Below are 24,944 nucleotides of genomic sequence, written 5' to 3' on the forward strand. Positions count from 1 at the left end.
TGTTACACATCACAAAAAGATAAAAGAGAAAAAGAATAAAAGAAAACGAGAGAAAAACGGAAACCAAGCTTAACAAAATACACCCTGAATCTAAATTCATTCTCAAATGTCATACATTTAGTGATATAATTCCACCGTTATAGAACCACAAAAATTCACGTATTCTTTAACCAAAAAAGTTGTGTTTTTGTATTTTTATAAAAAATTTATTTCCTCTTTTACTCTCATATATTTTATATGTATAAAACCAATTTACAAATTACCCTTACAACAATTATTTAATTTAACTAATCACATTAATCTTTGCAACCTTGTAATCACTTTCATTCATATATCATCTTATGAATGCCATGTTATTAATCAAATATTTAATAATATTTAATATATTAAATATTAACTTTTAAAAAAAATAGAAAATTTTTTATAAATTAAAATAAATATAAAATATGTATTAAATTATTAAAAAGAAAAATTAAAAATCGATTTATATACAAAAATAAATGAGAGTATTTAGGTAATTTAATTATTATTTAGAATAGTACTATATAATTAAACTAAATAAGAAATTATTATTAAACTATACTATCTTATCAAATATTATACAACACGATACATTATAAAACCATACGATACATACAATATTATAAAAAATCATAAATTAGATGAAATTATGAGAAAATATATCTAAACATAGTTTAAGTGAGCCAATCCAGTGTGGATAAAAAAGAAAAAAAGAAAAATCCATCTCATCCGGTGTGTCTACATTTTCTTTACCAGGAGAATGACTCCATATTTTGGTTTTACACCTAGGGCAAGCGTAGGGGAGTGGATATATTTGGGAGAGATGGTGAGAGAGAAGTTGGACAAAATGAGAGCCATCAATATCTTGAGTTCAACCATGGCCAAGTGTTGTCCAATACATACTCGAGGTCCGACACCAAATGGCATGTACAAAAATGGATACTTGCAAGCGCCTGCTATTCCATTTGCAAACCTTTCAGGGTTAAACTTGTAAGAATCTGATCCCCATATCTCAGGATCTGTATGCAATAGCAATATTGTTGTCCAAACGTTCACTCCCTTGGGAATATTAATGTTTCCTAACTTCATGTCCTTTAATGCCTCCCTTGCTATAAGTGGAACTGGTGAATAAAGTCGCAGTGTTTCATAAATCACCATATTAAGCTGCATTGCAAAGCACAATTCCACATTTAGAATGATTAGACATAATATTAAAATGTCATACATTAGAATTTCTATGATAAATTGTTATACCAGTTTCATCTTGCGAATCATGTCAGAATTTGGCATGTTGCCTCGACAAATTTCTAGAACCTCTGCACGAACACGATCCTGCCATTCTTGATTTGCTGCCAACAACATGAGGCACCATACAGCTGCAACTGCACTGGTCTCCCACCCAGCCAAGTATATGTTATTACAATTATCAACTATGAATCTTTCTGTTTCTTCTCTACTCAGATTGCTATCTTTGGCTCCTTCGAGAATCATCTGCAATAAATCCTTCTCATCTGCAGTTTCTTGTCTCTCCTTCACCACCTTCAGTATCAAATTGCGGATTTCTTTCTCTAATGCCCATGCTTCTCTATTGGTTTTTGTGGGGAGATATCTGAGAAAAGTTCATCTCTGTAAATTAAAATATATATATATAACGATTCCTCCTCCTATCAATGCTTTGATTGCATTCGATTTTTCTTTTACCTCCATTTACAATTAAAAATTTTACAATTATTCAATTCGATTGATTTTTTCTTAATTTTTTTATTTAGAACGAAATAATTCAATTCTCATTTATTTTTTAAAAAATTATCTATCTTAATTTATACTTTTTAATGGTAAGAAATGTAAAATCTAAATTTTATAAATATTGTGAAAATATTAATAATAGTATTTAAAAAATATTTTCAATATTTAGTTTAGAAATAATAAGAATAATTAATGAAATAAATCAATTTAAATTTATTATTAATTTAATTTAATTGAAATTTTATTATTTTAAAATTTATTTTAAATCCAGAAATTTTTTTAAATTCTATTAATATAATTCAATATTTTTTTTATGCAATAAATGCATTCCAAATAAAGACTTAAAAAAAATTTTCACAAATCTTATATCATTTTACAAGAGTTAATTTAATTTTTTTCTTTTACGAAATAAATCATATGCGAAATCAATTAAGCTGACCTCATTCCAGGAATCCCAAGGGCTAGACCTTTCTTGGACAAAATCTCTTGGAGATGACTTAGTTTAAGGAAAATCTGTTCTCCTTTGGAATAATTGCTTCCAAAGCAGGCTCTTGAAATAACATCACCTGAGAAACGACTAACAGCCTCATCAATTTTGATGTCTGCAATTCCACCATCTCTCTCAACCATACTCTTCCATGAATTTACCAATGTAATAGCAGACTCAGTTATCTGATTCACCATTCCCTGCAGAAAGGTTTTAATATCAAAATGTTTGGTTACTGCCAATATCAGCTGGTTGATTCTATTACCTTGATCTTTTCCATGTACAATCCAGGAGCAATAATCTTCCTCTGATGTGACCAGAAAGCTCCATTTGATGTTAGAATCCCCTTACCAAGCAAAGGACCAATGTCATTAATCATCGAAGGTCTCCCCAAGTCCCAGGATACACAAGTTGCAAACTCTTTCACCAACTCAGGTTGGTGCAAATTCAGTACTTGTATATGTCCCAGGGAAAGTACTAACACTTGACCTGAAAATTAAACAAAGAAATTGATGAAATGCTTCAGAATCAAAAGTATTTGATTTTGTTTTTTACTAATAGTATGATAAATATACCATAATCCTTCAACCATCGCTCAGAAAAAGGAAGAACTCGAGCAGCACAGTTATGGGTGAGAGGTGGATCATTGGTCTTCTCATTGGAGGAGAGACTCTTCATAATCTCTCTCATATTTCCAAGGAGAAAAGCAGGTGGAGGTCCATTGATGCCTTGCTTCTTCAACATGGAACGAAGCCTCTTTGGTTTCACAACCAAACAGTTGTAAAGACGCACTACCACTCCAACAAACCCTATAATCAAAAATGAAAATAGTATCATTTTATGAAATTGAAATTCCATGGCCAAAGTGCAAGAATATTATTAAGCCTAGGAGTTATATATAATACTACGTCTCCCCATGGCCAAAGTGCAAGAATAATTTTTATAAAATACTATATTTATCCATTATTTTTTTATTTTTTAGTTAGTTGTACTAAAATTATTATCCACTTTTTATAATTAAAATTTAAAAATATATGCTAAGGACCTGTCATCTTTTCAGATATTTTCTATTCAATCGTGAAAAAATATTTATTATATAATTAATGCTCTCTCATATTATAATTTTTATTTATTTTATTTATATATATATATATTAAAAATAAATTTTTTTTATTAACTTGTAATTATATTTATTTTAAATATATTAAATTTTATTAAATATTATGAAATATTTTAAAAATAAAATAAAATTATAGTAATTAATTTATATATTATTTAGTCTAAAAAATAATAATTTTAAAATAATAAAAATTATGAGATAGAATAATTATTTGAAAACGTAACCGTTCAAAACATTTCTCTTAATGACATGAGTACGTGTACAATTTGAAATGTAGGAGTTGCATAATTTGAAATGTAAAATTCTGCATTTTAAAATTAATTTTATTAATTATTATATTTTATTTTATTAATTTAATTATATATTAAATTTATATAAATATAATTATATTATTATTATTATAAATATTAATTATTTTAATTTATTTATAATATAACATTATATCTTTTATATTTGTTATTTTATTTTATTATTTTTATTATAATTAATTTATAAATATTTAATTCTTGAAATAGTAATAAGTTTTAGATTTTTTTTTATTTTAAAATAGTAAAAGGTCTGAAGTTTTTTTTAGGAGTTGTTAATTAGTATAATTTTTTAGAATTTTTTTAACGATAAAAATAATAAAATAAAATAATAATTAATTAAATACGAGTAGAACTGCGAAGTGGCTGCACCTGCTATCCTTCATCACAATACATCATCAGACTCGATTTCTCTCTACTAGAACTGAATTCATCATCAGACTCGATTTCTCTCTACTAGAACTGAATTCGCAGGTGATCCGACCTGCTCCGCGTATCTGGACAGGGATTAAATGCTGGGCGCATCGATCTAAGGAGTTTTGCGGACTCTAGACTGGCTCTGTTTTCTTGAAATTTAATCTAATCAGAATGAATAAGATTAGTGGTCATCAAATATAATATTATATTATAAATAATTTAAAATAATTAATATTAATATAATTTTTATAATTAATAAAATGAATATAATATTATATTATAAATAATTTAAAATAATTAATATTAATAAATTAAATTAATAAAATATAATATAATAATAAAATTAAAATTTAAAATACTCAATTCACATTTTAAATTGCACAAATACATTATCGCACTTAAAACGTGGTAATATAATTTCTTTTTAAATTATTATTTTTAATTTTAGTTAAATATTATAAAGTGCCATTTAAATTTATTGTTTTAATTATATTAATTATATATTGTTTAATTTATTTAAAAATAAATAAATTTATCCTTAAGGAAAAGTAAAAATTTTTAAGTATTACTTTATTTCATAAGTTAAAATTATAAAAATATAAAATTAAAATTACTTTATTAATATTACATAAAAATTATTTAAAATGAGTTAACTATCATCACAAAATAGGATTACTACGTGATAAAAATTTGATAAGTAGAAGTGTAGATCCATACAAAAAAAAAAAATGAATACCGCGACATCTGATTCTTCATCAAGATTCACCCATCCATGAAGAGATCGAATTTTTACATAAAATTATCGTTAGCAAACACAATTCAACAGACTTTTATTATATATATAATCATAAAATCATCGATCAGTTAAACTGACAAGATTTTTTTCAAATAGTCGAATATATTATCACCAGATTATCAAAAAATACTATAATTAATTTTATACTCTTACAATATAAAAATCAATAATCATAAAAATAAAAGTATATAATTTTTATACAATTATATTTGAGTTCTAAGTAATTACAGAATCCCACTCTATTTTCTAATTTAAACATGAAATAATTACAGTAAATATCAACAACATCACTTTTTTCTTTTTTATAAGTTTAATCAATTATAAAATCGCTCTATTTTTCAATAGCTATTTGAGACGCAATTAAGAAATTGCAAAAACTTAGGTGAGAATAAATTGGGCCATCGATAAAAAATCTTATTTATGGTTTTAAAAGAATAATATAATAAAAGTTCTAAAAATTGGTTAGATTTAAAGCAGGCTGACTTGAACTATTAAACTTTTTTTCCAAATTGACATATGCATGGCAGGAATTGAAGAGTGGATCCAAATTTGTGGTTGACAACAATCCAGTGGTTAGTCAGGTCTCTTCATCTTGAATGATTCTTGTCTCCGGAAGAGAAAAAACATAATTCATAATAATAATAATAGGTAGTTGGCATTAATATTTGCTGCAAAGAGGTTCAGTGCGAGTCCTTTTCAATTTAAATGGATAAATTTTCTGAATTGAATTAATTTAAAATTTTAATTTGATATTTTATTTATTTTGATTTAATTTGATTTTTAATTTTAAAAATTTTATTTATTTTAATTTCATTTAATTTTTATAAAAGATAAAAAAATCAAATTAAATTGATTAGTAATAATAATATAAAGTAATTAAATCATATTAAAATTAAAATATTTTAATTAAATTTTAAAATATAAAAAATAAAAAATTTATTAAAAATTAAAACTGATCAAACTGAATCGAACCGAATCAGATCTGTAATACCCGGCTAGACTCCGGTATCGGAATTCCTACCGTCCGGTGGAATCTCGGATGTCGAAAGCTTCTAGTAGGGTAGAAACATGTTTTCATAAAATGTTTTAAGATATTTCATGGTTTTAAGTAAAATGGAAATGAGTTTTTGCATTAGAACAACCTTGGAGAAAACTCAGGTTCGACCGCCGAACCTCAAGTTCGGCCGCCGAACATGCATGCCTTCGGGAGCGCCTTTAGGCCCCCGAAAGCACAAGTGAGGAAAGTCCAGGTTCGGCCGCCGAAGCTCAAGTTCGGCCGCCGAACATGGCATGCATGCGGAGGCACATTCGGCCCCCGAACGTGGCCTGGCCAGCCACTATAAAAGGGTCCCTTAGCCGAAAACGGGCGAGCTTTTCCCCATTTTCGGCCAAGGTGAGCTTTTCGCCGCCCCTCACCGATCTTTGATGTTTTTCCTCTAGATCTTTCAAGTTTTTCACTTGTTTTAACTTCGTTTTGAAGATTTGAGCTTTTGAGCAAAGTTTTGGAGCTTTGAGGTTCAAGAACTCGAATCTCTTCCAACTCCAAGTTTGGTCGCCTCTACTCTCGATCTTCAAAAGGTAAGAGTCGATCTCTAGCTTATGTTATGTTTTAAGTAAGTTTTATAAAGTTCATGGGGGTAGAATGCATGTTTAGGTCATAGTTATGTTTATGGGTTTTTTGGTGTGATTTTTGAACAATGTGAGTTGTTTGTGTGTTGTAGTTGGGGTTTTTGATGGTTTGATGCCCCTAGGAACTTGTATGTTTGCTTGTGAATGCTTGGGAATGTTGTAGAATAGGTTTATGCATGTTTGGATGAGATTGGAGGCACAAATGCATAAGGGAGCTGAGTTTCTGCCATTCTGGGAGAAACCAGGTTCGACAGCCGAAGGAACTTTCGGTCGCCGAACGTGCTTGTGGAGGCAGCCTTCGGCTGCCCAAGCTTGCCCCGAAAGGAGACTTTCGTCTCTGTCTGGGAGTTTCGGCCGCCGAAAGTGCCGCCGAACATGCATGAGTTTCGTCTCTGTCTGGGAGTTTCAGCCGCCGAAGGTGCCGCCGAACCTGCCTGACTTTCAGCTCTGGAGGGACTTTCGGCCGCCGAACCTGCCGCCGAAAGTGCCCTGTTCAGCCATTTCTTGCATGTTTTTCTATGATCGTTTCATGATGTTTTAGGGGGGTTTTTGGGGAATAGTTAGAGTTATGTTCATGTATGTTGGTCCCTCATTTGAGTCCACCTGTGTAGGTTCGGACCCGAGGAACCGAGGACCCCAGCAGTGAGTTTGTTGCCCCAGAGTCTGGTCAGAGCTATCCAGAGGTGAGTGGAACAACCTATTATGTTTTAAAGCAAATAATGTACTTTTTAGCATGCTTCATGCATCATGAATGCCATGTGAAGAATTAGGTTGCTTGCATTAGAATTCACGAATATGTTGCATTGCATATGTTAAATGTTGATGTGGATGAATGTTGGATGATCCATAGCCCTCGATCTATGATATGACGATATGATATGTACGGTATGGAATGTAAGACCAATGGGACCCATTCTACGTTCACTGGCACTATGTAAGGGAAAGACCAGGACCCATTCTACGTTCTGACACAGTTGGACACTGTTATGCTATGATATGTAAGGGAAAGACCAGGACCCATTCTACGTTCTGGCACAGTTGGACCATGTAGAGGGCTATTGGTGACAAATTCATCCTTGATGTGATTAGCTGTGATGTGATGCATTCCATGATCCATATGATTTAAATGTTTTTATTATTCTGCTCACTGGGCTCTAGTAGCTCACCCCTCTCCCATTTCCCTAGGATTGCAGGTACAGGGTAGACTAGGAGGTTTACGAGAGTAATGAAGTCTGATGTATGTAATAGATGGTGTGGACATGATAAATGTATTAACGTTATGTAAAAGTACAGTTTCAGTCATGTAATGATATTGAGGATTAGATATTGTGCTTGACATTGTGTATGAGGTATCCCTTTTATTACATGATCGAAAATATTTTATGATGTTCATGAAAGCCAACTCATCTCATGTTGTATCGCCCGTTGGGGTATTGATGAGATCCCACAGAGGGACCACGATTATGATTATGACTATGTACATGTATGTTCAGGTTGAGTTGGATGTTTGAAGGAAAAGTTTTAAATTTTTTTTTATCCATGTTGTTGATCATGTATGGGATTATACAGGTTTACAGGTTATATGTCAGGCTTGCTACGGGTCCCGGCGGCCTTAAGCCGATCTGGATCCTAGCGCCGGTAGCGGTCCGATTTTCAGGTCGTTACAGAATGGTATCAGAGCCCTAGGTTCATATGGTCGGACCTAGAGTGTCGGGCTCATAGATGTTATAGAAGGTCAAGCACAATAGGAAAGATCATGTCTACTAGGATAGGATGTGGAGTCCTGTCTTGTATGATGATGTGAAATGCCATGATTATATACATGTGCATTGATGCTATGATATGAATGATGTATATGTGATGAGGGTTCATGTGTGCCCACATGAACCATATGATGCTAATGTTTGTATGATGTGTACTGTTCTTCAGAAAACAGGATGAGAGGAACCCGTCGATCGGCAAGATTGACTGGAGTACCACCTGAGGATGAGGGCACGAGCGCCCGTCCTCCTACATTGCCTAGGGCAATGTCTTGTAGAGCCAACAGAGAAAGAGTGTCAAGGGACCCTAGAAGGTCTTTTGATGCTAGCAGAAGGGGGACTGATAGAGGAGGAAGTTCTTCAGATGTGAGGGAGGTTATGGAAGAGGATCAGAAGAGGGATGGGAACCTGGATGTGAGCATGGAGGAAGAAGGGACAGGGGAGTCTCAGGGAGGCGTTCAGGCCTCGGGGTATGGTTTTCCACCCCATTATCCACCCTTCCCACAGGGTTCAGAGTATCCGATGGGAGGTACATCGGATTATTCCAGCTTTAATCCCTACCCTACCTACATGCCTTATCCACCTTTCTATCCACCTTATACACAGTACCCAGCTTATCCACCCTCACCTTTCTATCCAAACCCGGCAAACCCCACCTCGGGGAATGCTGCACCTCCACCTCCACCACCTACAGAATCAGCAGCCCCAGTTACTCAACCTCCTAGACCTAGCTCAGCCGATGGGAGCAAAGTAAAGATGACAGATTACCTTAAGCTGGATGCTCCCAAATACAAGTCAGGGGATGACCCCTTTGAGTATCTGAGAGTGGTGAAAACAATAACTGATGAGCTAGGGGCAAGTGACAGCAGGGCCATTCAGATGGCAGGGTTCACTTTAAAGTGCAAGAAGGCACGGGAATGGTTCAAGTGTTATGTGGACCCGAGACTAGACGGCATGACATAGGAGGAATTTGCGAATGAGTTCACTGGATGGGCTTTTCCAGACAGTTCCAGAGAACTGAAGATGATTGAGTTTGAGCAACTGAGACAATCAGAGCACATGGGTGTAGAGGAGTTCACGGATAAATTCTTGGAGCTATTGCCTTTTTCAGGGCAAGCTCTAGATACAGATACGAAGAAAGCCAAGAGATATGTTATGAAGCTGCATTCTAGGTACTCCTCATTGATTCAGTCAGCTGAGAGAGAAAGTTTCCACACTGTAGTGGATATGGCTCGAAGGATGGAAGCAAGTGCTATAGTTGAGGGGTCAGTGAAGCAGTCAGTGACCTAGTCTTCAGGGGTTAAGACCCCAGGCAGAGGAGGACCAGGTTTCTCTTCTCAGAGCTCAAGTAAGAAGAGGTGGGATAACACCACCAAGAAGCCGAAGAAGAATAAGTTTTGGAACAAGTTGAAATCCGGTCTGGGATTTGGCGGTGGCTCGAGCTCAGGCTCAGATGGTACAGAATGTCAGAGATGTGGAAGACCGCACAGGGGAGTGTGTCGAGCTGGGACTAATACATGTTTCAGATGTAGACAGGAGGGACACATAGCTCGGGAGTGTCCTAGAGCGCCTTTTATGGGCCAGCCCCAGCAAACAGCTTCTGGTAGTGTGGCACAGCCAGCAGCTCCAGCCACAACTCAGGGCAGTGGCAGAGGTAGAGGGAGAGGGGCAGCCTCTTCTTCTGGTTCCCGAGGTGAAGGTCCATCAGCTCCAGCCAGGATCTTCACCATGACTCAGCAGGAGGCTAACACATCCAACACCGTGGTGTCAGGTAATCTCGTCATTGGGTGTTCTGATGTGTATGCATTAATGGACCCGGGTGCATCTCATTCATTTATTGCTCCGAGAGCCGTTGAGAGGTTGGGTCTGATAGTCTCTGGGTTAGAGTGTCCCCTATGGGTCAGTGGATCCAAGTGTGACCCGTCAGTGGCAGTGTCAGTCTACCAGTACAGTCCAGTTTTTGTTGAGGGAAGATGCCTCTCCGCCGACCTTGTGGTTCTAGATTTGACAGACTTTGACGTCATTCTAGGGATGGATTGGCTATCTACCCATGGTGCTACCTTGGACTGCAGGGACAAGGTAGTCAGGTTCAGAGATCAGAACGGGTCAGAGGTCGTCTTCAGAGGAGACAAGAGGGGCACACCTAGAGGTCTGATATCAGCTCTTCAGGCTCATAGGTTGCTTAGGAAGGGATGTCAGGGGTACTTAGCTCATGTGAGAGAACTAGTCAGTCAGGTCAGGGAGCCAGCCTCGGTGCCAGTTGTCAGAGAGTTTCAGGATGTCTTTCCTGATGAGCTTCCAGGTTTACCACCTGCTAGGGAGATAGAGTTCGAGATAGAGTTGGTGCCTGGAACTAGACCGATCTCTATCCCTCCCTACAGGATGGCCCCAGCCGAGTTGAAGGAATTGAAAGAACAGTTGCAAGAGCTGGTAGAGAAGGGCTTCATCCGACAGAGTACCTCACCTTGGGGTGCTCCGGTCTTGTTTGTGAGGAAGAAGGATGGATCCCTTAGACTTTGTATCGACTACAGGCAGTTGAACAAAGTCACTACCAAGAATAGGTACCCTCTACCAAGGATCGATGATCTATTCGACCAGTTAGCAGGAGCGGGTTGTTTCTCCAAAATAGATCTAAGATCGGGGTACCATCAGCTAAGGATAAGGGATGAAGATGTGCCGAAGACAGCTTTCAGGACCAGATATGGTCATTTTGAGTTCCTTGTGATGCCGTTCGGGTTAACCAACGCCCCTGCAGCATTCATGGATCTCATGAACAGAGTGTTTAGCCAATACCTGGATCACTTCGTTATTGTCTTCATAGATGATATCTTAGTGTATTCCAAGAATGCAGAGGAGCATGCCCATCATCTGAGGTTGGTTCTGCAGACTTTGAGGGAACATGGCTTGTATGCCAAGTTCTCTAAGTGTGAATTCTGGCTGAGGAGCATTTCGTTCTTGGGGCATGTAGTGTCAGAGAATGGTATAGAGGTAGACCCCAAGAAGACAGAAACTGTGGCTAACTGGCCTAGACCCACTTCAGTGACGGAGATCAGGAGTTTCTTGGGTTTGGCAGGTTACTATAGGAGGTTCGTTCAGGACTTCTCAAAGATAGCAGCTCCTCTGACCAGGTTAACCAGGAAGAATCAGAAGTTTCTGTGGACCGACCAGTGCGAGGAGAGTTTTGAAGAGCTTAAGAAGAGGTTGACTTCAGCACCAGTGTTAGCTCTGCCATCCAGTGATGAAGACTTTACAGTCTTTTGTGATGCGTCCCGTGTGGGACTGGGTTGTGTACTAATGCAGAATGAGAGGGTGATCGCTTATGCTTCTAGGCAGCTGAAGAAGCATGAGTTGAATTACCCCACACATGACCTGGAGATGGCAGCAGTAATCTTTGCACTCAAGATGTGGAGGCACTACCTCTATGGGGTTAAATGTGAGATCTTCACGGATCATAAGAGCCTACAGTACATCTTGAGTCAAAGAGATTTGAACTTGAGACAGAGGAGATGGGTGGAGCTGCTGAGTGACTATGATTGCAAGATTCAGTATCATCCGGGTAAGGCGAATGTCGTGGCAGACGCCCTAAGCCGGAAGTCACTAGGCAGTCTATCCCACATCACGGCAGAGAGGAGACCAGTGGTGAAGGAGCTCTACAAGCTCATTGAGGAAGGTCTACAGATGGAGTTGTCTGGTACAGGTGCCTTGGTGGCCCAGATGAGAGTGGCACCCGTGTTTCTGGAGCAGGTGGCTCAGAAACAGCATGAGGACCCGGAGTTTGTGAAGATTGCCAGGACTGTTCAGTCAGGCAATGATAGTGAGTTCAGATTCGACAGCAAGGGGATCCTCCGCTATGGGAGCAGACTATGTGTACCAGACGACATAGGGCTAAAGGGAGACATTATGAGGGAGGCTCATAATGCAAGATACAGTATTCACCCCGGAGCCACCAAGATGTATCAAGATCTAAAGAAGGTTTATTGGTGGCCAGCTATGAAGAAAGAAGTGGCACAGTTCGTGTCAGCCTGCGAAGTGTGTCAGAGGGTGAAGCTGGAACATCAGAAGCCGGCTGGAATGCTTAACCCGCTACCTATTCCAGAATGGAAATGGGAAAACGTAGCTATGGACTTCGTAGTGGGGTTACCGGCGACGTCCCACAGAGTGGACTCCATATGGGTGATTGTGGACAGACTCACCAAATCTACTCACTTCATTCCTGTCAGGAGTGGCTACTCAGTGGACAAGTTGGCGCAGGTATATGTGGACGAGATCGTCAGGCTGCATGGGGTTCCTGTTTCGATAGTGTCAGATAGAGGGCCCCAGTTCACCTCCAGATTTTGGCGGAGTCTGCAGAACGCCATGGGTACCAGGTTGGATTTTAGCACTGCTTTCCATCCACAAACGGACGGACAATCAGAAAGGACCATCCAGACCATAGAGGATATGCTCAGAATGTGTGTGCTGGACTTTGGCGGTTCTTGGAGGCAGCATCTACCTTTGGTGGAGTTTGTCTACAATAACAGCCATCATGCTAGCATCGGGATGGCTCCATATGAAGCTTTATATGGAAGGAAGTGCATATCACCTGTTTGCTGGGAAGAGGTTGGAGAAAAGGCCTTGGCAGGGCCTGAGCTAGTAGAGATCACCAGCAGGGTGGTACCCATAATCAGAGAAAGGATCAAGACTGCTGCAAGCAGACAGAAGAGCTATGCAAACGTCCGCAGAAGACAGTTAGAGTTTCAGGAGGGGGATCTGGTATTGCTCAAGGTGTCTCCTATGAAGGGAGTGGTTCGCTTCGGGAAGAAAGGTAAACTAGCCCCACGATACATTGGACCCTTTGAAATCTTGCAAAAGATTAGGAATGTGTCGTACAAGCTGGATTTACCTGCTTCAATGGAAAGAATCCATCCGGTTTTCCATGTTTCAATGTTGAGGAAGTTTGTGTCAGATCCGAGCAAGGTTCTTAGTGAGCCTGATGTGGAGGTCCAAGAGGATCTCACCTATGCTGAACAGCCAGTATGGATCATAGACACCCAGATCAGAAAGCTAAGAAACAAGGAAATCCTGATGGTGAAAGTCCTGTGGAACCACCACAATTTGGAGGAATGCACTTGGGAGACACGGGAGTCTATGCTCCAGCAGTACCCTCATCTCTTTTAAGGTTAGATCCCTATGTGTTTATGTGCTATGTATGTATGTTATGTTTTATGCCATGCTATGTGTGATAGTTAAGGTACATTCGGGGACGAATGTTCTTAAGGGGAGGAGAATGTAATACCCGGCTAGACTCCGGTATCGGAATTCCTACCGTCTGGTGGAATCTCGGATGTCGGAAGCCTCTAGTAGGGTAGAAACATGTTTCCATAAAATGTTTTAAGATATTTCATGGTTTTAAGTAAAATGGAAATGAGTTTTTGCATTAGAACAACCTTGGAGGAAAACTCAGGTTCGGCCGCTGAACCTCAAGTTCGGCCGCCGAACATGCATGCCTTCGAGAGCGCCTTTAGGCCCCCGAAAGCACAAGTGAGGGAAGTCCAGGTTCGGCCGCTGAACCTCAAGTTCGGCCGCCGAACATGGCATGCATGCAGAGGCACATTCGGCCTCCGAACGTGGCCTGGCCAGCCACTATAAAAGGGTCCCTTAGCCGAAAACGGGCGAGCTTTTCCCCATTTTTGGCCAAGGTGAGCTTTTCGCCGCCCCTCACCGATCTTTGATGTTTTTCCTCTAGATCTTTCAAGTTTTTCACTTGTTTTAACTTCGTTTTGAAGATTTGAGCTTTTGAGCAAAGTTTTGGAGCTTTGAGGTTCAAGAACTCGAATCTCTTCCAACTCCAAGTTTGGTCGCCTCTACTCTCGATCTTCAAGAGGTAAGAGTCGATCTCTAGCTTATGTTATGTTTTAAGTAAGTTTTATGAAGTTCATGGGGGTAGAATGCATGTTTAGGTCATAGTTATGTTTATGGGTTTTTTGGTGTGATTTTTGAACAATGTGAGTTGTTTGTGTGTTGTAGTTGGGGTTTTTGATGGTTTGATGCCCCTAGGAACTTGTATGTTTGCTTGTGAATGCTTGGGAATGTTGTAGAATAGGTTTATGCATGTTTGGATGAGATTGGAGGCACAAATGCATAAGGGAGCTGAGTTTCTGCCATTCTGGAAGAAACCAGGTTCGGCAGCCGAAGGAACTTTCGGCCGCCGAACGTGCTTATGGAGGCAGCCTTCGGCTGCCAAAGCTTGCCCCGAAAGGAGACTTTCATCTCTGTCTGGGAGTTTCAGCCGCTGAAAGTGCCGCCGAACATGCATGAGTTTCGTCTCTGTCTGGGAGTTTCGGCCGCCGAAGGTGCCGCCGAACCTGCCTGACTTTCGGCTCTGGAGGGACTTTCGGCTGCCGAACCTGCCGCCGAAAGTGCCCTGTTCAGCCATTTCTTGCATGTTTTTCTATGATCGTTTCATGATGTTTTAGGGGGGTTTTTGGGGAATAGTTAGAGTTATGTTCATGTATGTTGGTCCCTCATTTGAGTCCACCTGTGTAGGTTCGGACCCGAGGAACCGAGGACCCCAGCAGTGAGTCTGTTGCCCCAGTGTCTGGTCAGAGCTATCCAGAGGTGAGTGGAACAACCTATTATGTTTTAAAGCAAATAATGTACTTTTTAGCATGCTTCATGCATCATGAATGCCATGTGAAGAATTAGGTTGCTTGCATTAGAATTCACGAATATGTTGCATTGCATATGTTAAATGTTGATGTGGATGAATGTTGGATGATCCATAGCCCTCGATCTATGATATGACGATATGATATGTACGGTATGGAATGTAAGACCAGTGGGACCCATTCTACGTTCGCTGGCACTATGTAATGGAAAGACCAGGACCCATTTTACGTTCTGGCACAGTTGGACACTGTTATGCTATGATATGTAAGGGAAAGACCAGGACCCATTCTACGTTCTGGCACAGTTGGACCATGTAGAGGGCTATTGTGGACAAATTCATCCTTGATGTGATTAGCTGTGATGTGATGCATTCCATGATCCATATGATTTAAATGTTTTTATTATTCTGCTCACTGGGCTCTAGTAGCTCACCCCTCTCCCATTTCCCCAGGATTGCAGGTACAGGGTAGACCAGGAGGTTTACGCGAGTAATGAAGTCTGATGTATGTAATAGATAGTGTGGACATGATAAATGTATTAACGTTATGTAAAAGTACAGTTTCAGTCATGTAATGATATTGAGGATTAGATATTGTGCTTGACATTGTGTATGAGGTATCCCTTTTATTACATGATCGAAAATGTTTTATGATGTTCATGAAAGCCAACTCATCTCATGTTGTATCGCCCGTTGGGGTATTGATGAGATCTCACAGAGGGATCACGATTATGATTATGACTATGTACATGTATGTTCAGGTTGAGTTGGATGTTTGAAGGAAAAGTTTTAAATTTTTTTTTATCCATATTGTTGATCATGTATGGGATTATACAGGTTTACAGGTTATATGTCAGGCTTACTACGGGTCCCGGCGGCCTTAAGCCGATCTGGATCCTAGCGCCGGTAGCGGTCTGATTTTCGGGTCGTTACAAGATCAGTTCAGTTCAATTCAGTTTTTGATTAAAATCGATTTAATTTGATTTTCATAAATACTAAAATTTCGGTTTTCGATTTATTCAATTCAGTTTAATTTTAAACCGAATCGACCGAATATTTAACTCTAATTCATCCGAATATATTAGGATATGAATAAAAAATTATTATTTAATTTTTATATTATGAATTAATTTTTTAATTTTAAAATATTAAAATTTAATTTTAAAATATATTAAAATATTTTTAATATTTTAAAAAATTTATTATTTAATTTATTATTAATTTTAATTATTAAATATTTTATTATATAATTTTTATATTTTCAATAGTTAATATCCTAATTTTATAAAAAATTTATTAATTAATTTTTCTAATGATATTTTAACTTTTTTATAATATTTAATGATTAAAGTAATAAAAAAATTAATTAATAAATTTTTTAAAATATTAGAGACATATGCAAATTTATTTTTTTATTAGACTAATTTAACGGTCTTATTAGAGAGTTTATAAGCGATAAAAGTCAAGTTTATATCTTACACGTCTTTTAAAAATCAAGGAAAGTGGTTACTCAGCTGTTTAGTAATTCTATTACATGAATTTTTATTTTACCGATTAATACAGTATCTAACAGTACCTTTTAACCATTATTTATCAAGAATTTTTCTTTTAGGTTTGTTGTTTCTAGAAAATCAATGGGTATTATTACTTTTCCGAGATTTTTTATTGAGGTCTACAACTTTTTTAATCCAACTTCAGAATTGATAATCAATTAATAAATTTTTTTTATAATATAAAAATTAAATAATAATTTATTTTTACGTCTTTATCCCATAATATTTGTAATTTAGTTTTCACCCTATAATATTCATCCATAATATTTGTCATTTAACTTTCGCCCTATGTTATTATAATAATAATAATAATAATAAAGAATTAAATTGTAAATTATTGTTATGTTATTATAATAATAATAATAATAATAAAGAACATGAAAATTTAAAAATAGGATTAAAAAATAAAAAATTTAATGTTAGTTAAATTTTTATAGAAATGAATTTGTTTAAAAAAATTTATTTAATTTTGTAAAAACTAATTTTTTATATAAATAATACAATTCTTTTTTTTTTGAAATTATAAATAATACAATTCTTAATTAGTACTTAAAGTGGTTTTATATAATTTTATATAATTTAGAATAGGATTAAAAATTTTAAATTTTTATGAATCCTAAAATTAATTTGAATAGTAAATTTTTAATATAATTCTTAAATAAAATTAGCTTTTCAATGTAAAAATTTTAAATTATATATATATATTAATTTTGTTGTCGTAGGTATTGTAGAATTATTTTAAACTATAATTTATTAATAAAGTTTTGTGGGGCTAGTTAGTTTAGGCTATTGAGCCTGGATCATGCGGGTCCAATTCTTTGCGCAGCACCAAGCTTTGCAAGGACTTAGACTATATGGACTTAATTGCGCAGCATTAGGCCCTGTGCAGGCCCAGGCCCAGACGTGTGGCACTAGACCGCGCGCTAGGTGTGTAACGACCCGAAAATCGGACTGCTACCGGCGCTAGGATCCAGATCGGCTTAAGGCCACCGGGACCCGTAGCAAGCCTGACATAGAACCTGTAAACCTGTATAATCCCATACATGATCAACAACATGCATAAAAATTTAAAACTTTTCTTTCAAACATCCAACTCAACCTGAACATACATGTATATAGTCATGATCATAATCATGATCCCTCTGTGGGATCTCATCAATGCCCCAACGGGCGATACAACATGAGATGAGTTGGCTTTTATGAACATTATAAAACATTTCTATAGATCATGTATCAAAAGGGATAGCAATACTCATAGGGTCAAGCACATCTATAACCTCTATATATCTCATTACATAACATACTGTAATCTCTTACATTACATCATAATACAATTGTCATGTCCACAATCTAACTATTACATCAACATACTTCAAAAACTCTGGCTAACCTTCTGGTCTACCCTGTACCTGCACACCTGGGGTTAGGGGAGAGGGGTGAGCTAACAAGCCCAGTGAGCAGAATAGTAGAAAACAATATATTAAAATTTCATGCTTTCATGGAATGCAACACATCACAACAAATCACATCTTGGATGGTATTGTCACCTATAGTCCTCCACATAGTCCAACTGTGCCGGGACGTAGAATGGGTACAACCGGTCTTTCTCTTAACATAACATATCATATCATACAGTCCAACTGTGCCAGGGACGTAGAATGGGTACAACCTGGACTTCCTCTTACATCGTGCCAGGGACGTAGAATGGGTACAACCTGGACTTCCATACCATATCATGCCGTAACATCATCATGCCATATGAGGACTAAAGGATCATTCAATAACCAATCCACATCAACATCATAAATGCAATGCAACATATTCGTGAATACTAATGCAGCAACCTACTATATCTCATGGCATTCATGATGCATGGATCATGCTCAAAATTCATATTTCATTTATTTTAAAAATTAAGGTTTATTCCACTCACCTCTGGCTAGCTCTGACAAACTCTGTAGCAGCTGGCTCACTGCTGGGGTCCTCGGTTCCTCGGGTCCGAACCTACACAGGTGGACTCCAATGAGGGACCAAACATACATAAACATAACTCTAACATACTCCCCAAAAACCCCCTAAAACACCACAAAACAACTATATAAAAACATGCAAGAAATGGCTGAACAGGGCACTTTCGGCGGCAGGTTCGGCGGCCGAAAGTCCCTCTAGAGCCGAAAGTCAGGCACTTTCGGCGGCACCTTCGGCGGCCGAAAGTCCCAGACAAATCCGAAAGTCCTCTTTCGGGGGCAAGCTTCGGCAGCCGAATGCTGCCTCTACAAGGGGGTTCGGCGGCCGAAAGTCCCTTCGGCTGCCGAACCTGGTTTCTCCTAGAATGGCAGAAACTTGGTTCACATGAACCTCTTGCCTCCCAAAACTTCAAATCATGCATATAACTCAACCAAAACATGCATACAAGCTCCTAGGGGCCTCAAACAAACAAATACCCCAACTACAACACTTCAAACATACTCAAACATGCCACATTGTTCAAAAATCACATAAAACCTAACATAGCTCAACTACCTTAAACATGCATTTCTACCCCATAAAAATTCATAAAACTTATTTAAAACATACATTGAGCTTAAGATCGGCTCTTACCTCTTGAAGATCGAGAAAGAGACGACCTAAACTTGGAGATCCAAGAAAATGAGCTCCTGAGTTCCCAAAGCTCCAAAACTTGTTTCAAAAGTTCAAAACCTTCAATGCAAGCTTAAAACTCAAGAAAAATGGTGGGGATTTGGAGGAAAAACACTAGATTTGGAAGAGGGAGGTTGGAAGCTAGGTGTGGCCGAAAATGGAAGAAAGCTCGTCCATTTCGGCTAAGGGTCCCTTTTATAGGTGGCTGGCCAGGCCACGTTCGGGGGCCGAAAGTGCTTTCGCAAGCATGCCATGTTCGGCGGCCGAACTTGGGTTTCGGCGGCCGAACCTGAACTTCCCTCACCTATGCTTTCGGGGGCCTAACGTGCCTCCAAAACACATGCATGTTCGGCGGCCGAACTTGAGCTTCGGCGGCCGAACCTGGGTTTTCCTCCAAGGTTGTTTTCCATGCAAAAACTCATTTCCTTTTCATTTAAAATCATAAAATACACTAAAACATTTTAGGAAAACATGTTTCTACCCTACTAGAGGCTTCCGACATCCGAGGTTCCACCGGACGGTAGGAATTTCAATACCGGAGTCTAGCCGGGTATTACAAGGTGTTTGGACCATAAAGACTCAGGTGCGTAGCACTGGCCACGCGCAGTATGGGGTCGCGTACTGATATTCGGCGCTTGGACATACAGGTCTGGGTGTGTGAGCCAGGCATGCACAGACTATATCACGAGCCTAGCTAGCACACTAACTTGGCAGTTTAGACTTATTTTTATTTTTTTTCAAATTAAAAAAGATAATTATTCTATTTAAAAGAATAAATTCTGAACCAAAATTAATAAAAAAATATTTTGATGTGTGATATTTATAAAAAAGTTAAAATTGGGCATTTTTTATATAATTATTTTTAATAATTTTTAATTATTATTAAATAAATTTTTTAATAATTTTTTAAAAGAAAATCTAAAGAGATTTTTTAATGATGTTATTATCATTAATTTTTTTTATGTTTTAGACTATTATTTTATTTTTTTGTATATGTATACAAATATAATATCAACTTACAATAGAATATAAGTCATTTATGACTCGATACGAGTACTTCTACATAGCAAAGAAATAAGGTAAATGAGATGATTAAATAGCCAATTATCTTAATTTTTTCACAAAATAGAGAAAGATGTGTTTTTTAAAAATTGTGTTACCTAATTCCAACCTAAAAGGATTTTCGGATTCTATTTAGGAAAAGAGCAATTGATTTTGCAAACATCTTATAATAAATTTATTAATAAATATACTAAATGGGTTGAAAATAGGATGACATATCTTTTAATGGGATTATCAAGATTGATTAGTAAATCTTTTTTTTAAGTCAAAACTATTTAGAATTGACTATGATCTGAAACGATTAGAAAATGATCTATATAGTTTATTAGAAGATTCTAATAATCTGAATCAGATTATTTTTAATTGATTGGAGTTCTAGTATTTCAATTTTTTAAGTTTTTTCATATGATAAACAATATAATGTTTAATTGTTTCATATTTTAAATAATATTTTATTTTATTTTATAAATTGTATTTGTTCTTTTTTTTTTTTTTAATGTACATCATATATTGATATACTGTTTGTGAATTGATGTTTTAGGATATAAGTATAAAATATTTAAACTCTTAAATTATAAAATATTTAAACTCTTAACATAATTAATTATAATTAATTTTTATAATATATTAAAATTTTAGATAAAGATTGAGATTACAATAAACTTCCGACTTTAAATTTAATGTAAAATAATTATTAATATAATTAATTATTATTAAGATTAGTGTATATATGAACTAAGATATTAATTCATATACATAAATATTTCTAATTTAGATTTAGAATGATTTTAATAAGTGAGAGAAGTTAAACGATGATAACTATAAAATCTAAAGAAATAAAATCCAATATGTGCTCGAGAAACTAGAAACTCTAGAATCTCCTAATCTAATTTTGGAAATACTATAATAGGGTAAAACATCACAGTATAGGCTGAATCGTGAAGTGTATGATGTTTGCAAGAAATGAATTCAACTTTTTATATCACTTTGGCAAGCAGTATGCATGATATTCTTATGCATGAGTTTAGAAAATATGATTTAACAAAAGATATATGGTCTGCACTAAAATAGAAATTTAAAGGAATCTTGCTTGCCAATCTTATAGTTCATACTATAAAATTAGATACTTATAAGCAGAGTTCTAATCATGATATAAGAAAATGTCTTAAGATCATGAATAATATGGTGAATGAGCTAAAGGATGCTCGTCATATTTTAGTTCACAAATAAAATGTCTAAATTGTCATATGCTTTTTGTCTAAATACTTAGAATCACATGAAACATGCTATTTACTCACAGCGTACATATTAAATATATATAGAAGATGTTATACACTTCTTAAAGCTCAATTAGGAACGTTTGCATTTAAATCTAATGAGTATAAAAGTGTACATAACTAGCTCTAATTCCTAAGTAATAAAAGAAAATTAGCAAAAATATCAAGGTGGAAACTAGCAAGAGATAGAAAAAGTTAAGTCCAATAAGAAACAATAATAAGGGAAAGGGCAAAGGTCCTTTCGTATAGAAGAAGGAAAATATTGTTAAGATCAAATATTTTAATTGTATAGAACAAGATTGAAATACTTTCGGGAAATTGTGACGACTTCATTTATGGGCAAGATAGATATTCGTTAGGAAATAACACCAAAGTGGAGGTGAATGGTTTAATCACCTGCGAGTTTGCTATATGTAGTAGGAAAATTTTACTCCTAAATGATATCCAATTTGTCCCATAAATTCATAGGAATTCAATTTCTATGTTGGTTATATTTTTCATGAAAAAGGTGTAAACTTGTTCTAAGTATAAGTTATAGTGGTTCTAGATATTTCTTGAATGGTCGTATTGGCTTAGTTAGTATAAATAACTGTCAGAGTACATATTTTTTTCTATTCTACATCTTTTGATACATTTATAAATGATGTAAATGTGGCATGCTATGCTTGCCATATAGGTTAAGTGATATACAGCGATTAGCCAGAGTGGGCTTATTATATAGTATTAGCAAAGTAGATATGTCTACATGCAAATATTGCTTAATTTGAAAAAATATGGAAAAACCATTTGAGAGAAAACAATAGTTAAATTCCTTTGTGATTAATCTATTCTAATAAATGTTCTGTATATCTAGGGTTAGTATAGAGGGTATCTGTTTCTTAATCAATGTCTACTCTCTGTAAAATTATGTCCATTTGATATATCATTAAATTGAGATTTTAAGTTGTTTCACTAAATTTTTGGATTTACTTAAGAATCAATCAGATAGAAAAGTAAGGGCTTTAAGAATTAACTGAGATAGGAAATTTATGTCGAAGCAATTTAAGAATTGTGTGATAGAAAGAAGAAATAATACTATGAGATTAGGCCAATAATGAGATAAGCTAATTTTGTTAATAATCTATTGAGGTGATACATTATCAGTACTCATTGTTATACTTAACCGAGTACCCACATAAATAGTAAATTCTACTCCATATGAGTTATGGACTAAAACATCAACTAAATTCATCTAATTTTTGCAACAGAGGCTCGAAATGTTAGACTCTACCTTTACAGTAATGGCTTTCAACCATTCAGTCAATTTGGCCAACAATATTCTTCATGGCTAGTAACTTAACTCCATACAACTTGCTACCATGGATGTGTATGAAATATGAGTATATATTTATGACGACTATCATTTTTGGACCTAAGAATTCAAACGAAAATCTTGATGTATACATGCAACTATTAGTTAATGAATTGAAAGAGCTTTGGAAAGTTGTATGAATACTTATGATACTTTCCATAAGAATAATTTCATCATACGTTCTGCTTTAATTTGGACTATTAGTGACTTTTCTGCTTATTCAATGCTCTCAGAGTGGAGCACAGCGGAACGTACTACATATCCATACTATATGGAAAATACAAATGTCTTTACATTGACAAGGGGAGATAAACATGGTTTGATAGCCATCAGAAGTTCTTACAACATAACCACCATTTCTGTCGAAATAAGACATCTTTTATTAAAAATTAAACTATCTTTATCTCACTACCACTAATTAGAACTGGGAAATATTTGTTAAAAGAGATTGATTCGTTTGGCTTGATGCAGGTAGCAGATACTGACTATCCAAAAATAAATGGTTGGATGTCAAAGACAACTGGTTGGCATAAATAGAGCATATTATGGAATTTACCATATTGGTCATCAAATATGATTCGCCACAATCTATATGTCATGCACATTAAAAATAATATTTTTGAGAATATTTTTAATACGATGATAAATGTAAAGGGAAAGACAAAGGATAATATAAAATCACAAGAAGATTTAAAGGAAATATATAGAAAACCAGATTAAATATAGATCCAATCAGTAGAAAATATCCACAAGCAAGTTATTGTGTGGACAAGAAATCAAATATGATACTATTTGATTGGCTGAAATTATTAAAATTCCCTGATGAATATCTTTCCGATATAGGAAGATGTGTTAACAATAGGAAGCTTCAACTATTTGGTATAAAAAGCCACAATTGTCATGTTTTCATACAATGAATTCTTTCTATAGCTTTCAGAGAATTATTGCCAAATAATATTTGGTAGTCAATAACAGAGCTTAGCAATTATTTTTTTTGAGAACTTACTTCAACTACAGTTACTAATTGGGACATGCAACAGTTAAATGAACAGATTCCTATGATCCTTGTAAGCTTAAACGAGTATTTTCTCCAAATCTGTTTGATTCAATAGAATATTTAACAGTACACCTTGCATAAGAAGCAGTAATTACAAGATCAGTACAGAGGTATACTTCATAATTGTTTATCAATATAATAACATTTTTATTTACTTACAAAACACTGCTAACTGTTATTTCGAGTTCCAACTATAAATACTTAAGAAAATTAAAGAACAATGTAAAAAATAAGGTCAAGGTGGAAGGTTCAACCTGTAATGATTACTCGGTGGAAGAAGGATCTATTTTTTCTGCTCATTATTTTAAACTACATGTCATGACGAGACACCAAAAGGTGCCACGCAATTTGCTTGAATTTATTATTGATGATGATGTACAGGATAAATTAAGCATATTTAAATGTCCAGGTAAATTAACGGATCACTAACAGAAACTTCCGTTAGTAAAAGATCTAATTCGTTTTGAAAAATGTGTTCATACACTAACAAAAGTGAAACTATTAGAAACTATAATGGACATTTTCATTACTGTTCTGTTACAATTTCTAACGAGTTTATTGAGTCGTTGTACTGAATTTACCAACGAGGATCTCTAAAATGGATTTCGTCCGTTACAAATCCATTAATGAAGTGATGTACTAACATATTTTTACTACTCAGCAATAAATTTTTTCATTACTAAATAGCAATCTTCTTGTAGTGGCCCACGTTCCTCCCTATAGTCATTTGCTCTGGAATTGATCGCTTATTGTAGGGATTTCATATGAAAAGTAGTGGAGATAGTAGAAAGATAACTTTAATATCTTGGGAAAAAATTGTCTGCCCAAAGGATATAGGAGGCCTTGGGTTTAGGGACTCAAGGACCATTAACAAAGCCTTCATGCTCAAGATCTCTTGGAATTTGGTGGATAGACCGTGAGAGTTTTGAGTTTAGGTTTTGAGATCTAAATACAAAATGGCTAACACCTTTATACCCGAGAAGGTCTCTAAGGCGTCCTGCTCTAACCTTTGGAAAGGCATCTCTAGTGTTTGGGAGAACCTAAGAGTGTTGGATTATTAGCAATGGTAGGGTGTGC

The 24,944-nt window shown here is 35.8% G+C and overlaps 1 protein-coding gene across 1 annotated transcript; it reads right to left on the reverse strand.

Moving 5' to 3' along the window:
- Positions 1-719: 719 nt before the first annotated feature.
- On the reverse strand, positions 720-3,149 carry LOC110608063 (cytochrome P450 714C2-like). Its single transcript, XM_043952916.1, has 5 exons — positions 2,830-3,149; positions 2,520-2,743; positions 2,207-2,454; positions 1,276-1,630; positions 720-1,185 (listed from the first exon to the last, which is right to left on the reverse strand). Exons 1-5 carry the CDS (start codon positions 3,110-3,112, stop codon positions 760-762), a joined length of 1,536 nt encoding a protein of 511 aa, XP_043808851.1. The 5' UTR covers positions 3,113-3,149; the 3' UTR covers positions 720-759.
- Positions 3,150-24,944: the final 21,795 nt, after the last annotated feature.

Source organism: Manihot esculenta, chromosome 18 (genome assembly GCF_001659605.2).
Source record: "Manihot esculenta cultivar AM560-2 chromosome 18, M.esculenta_v8, whole genome shotgun sequence".
In the NCBI taxonomy this organism is placed as follows: Eukaryota; Viridiplantae; Streptophyta; class Magnoliopsida; order Malpighiales; family Euphorbiaceae; genus Manihot; species Manihot esculenta.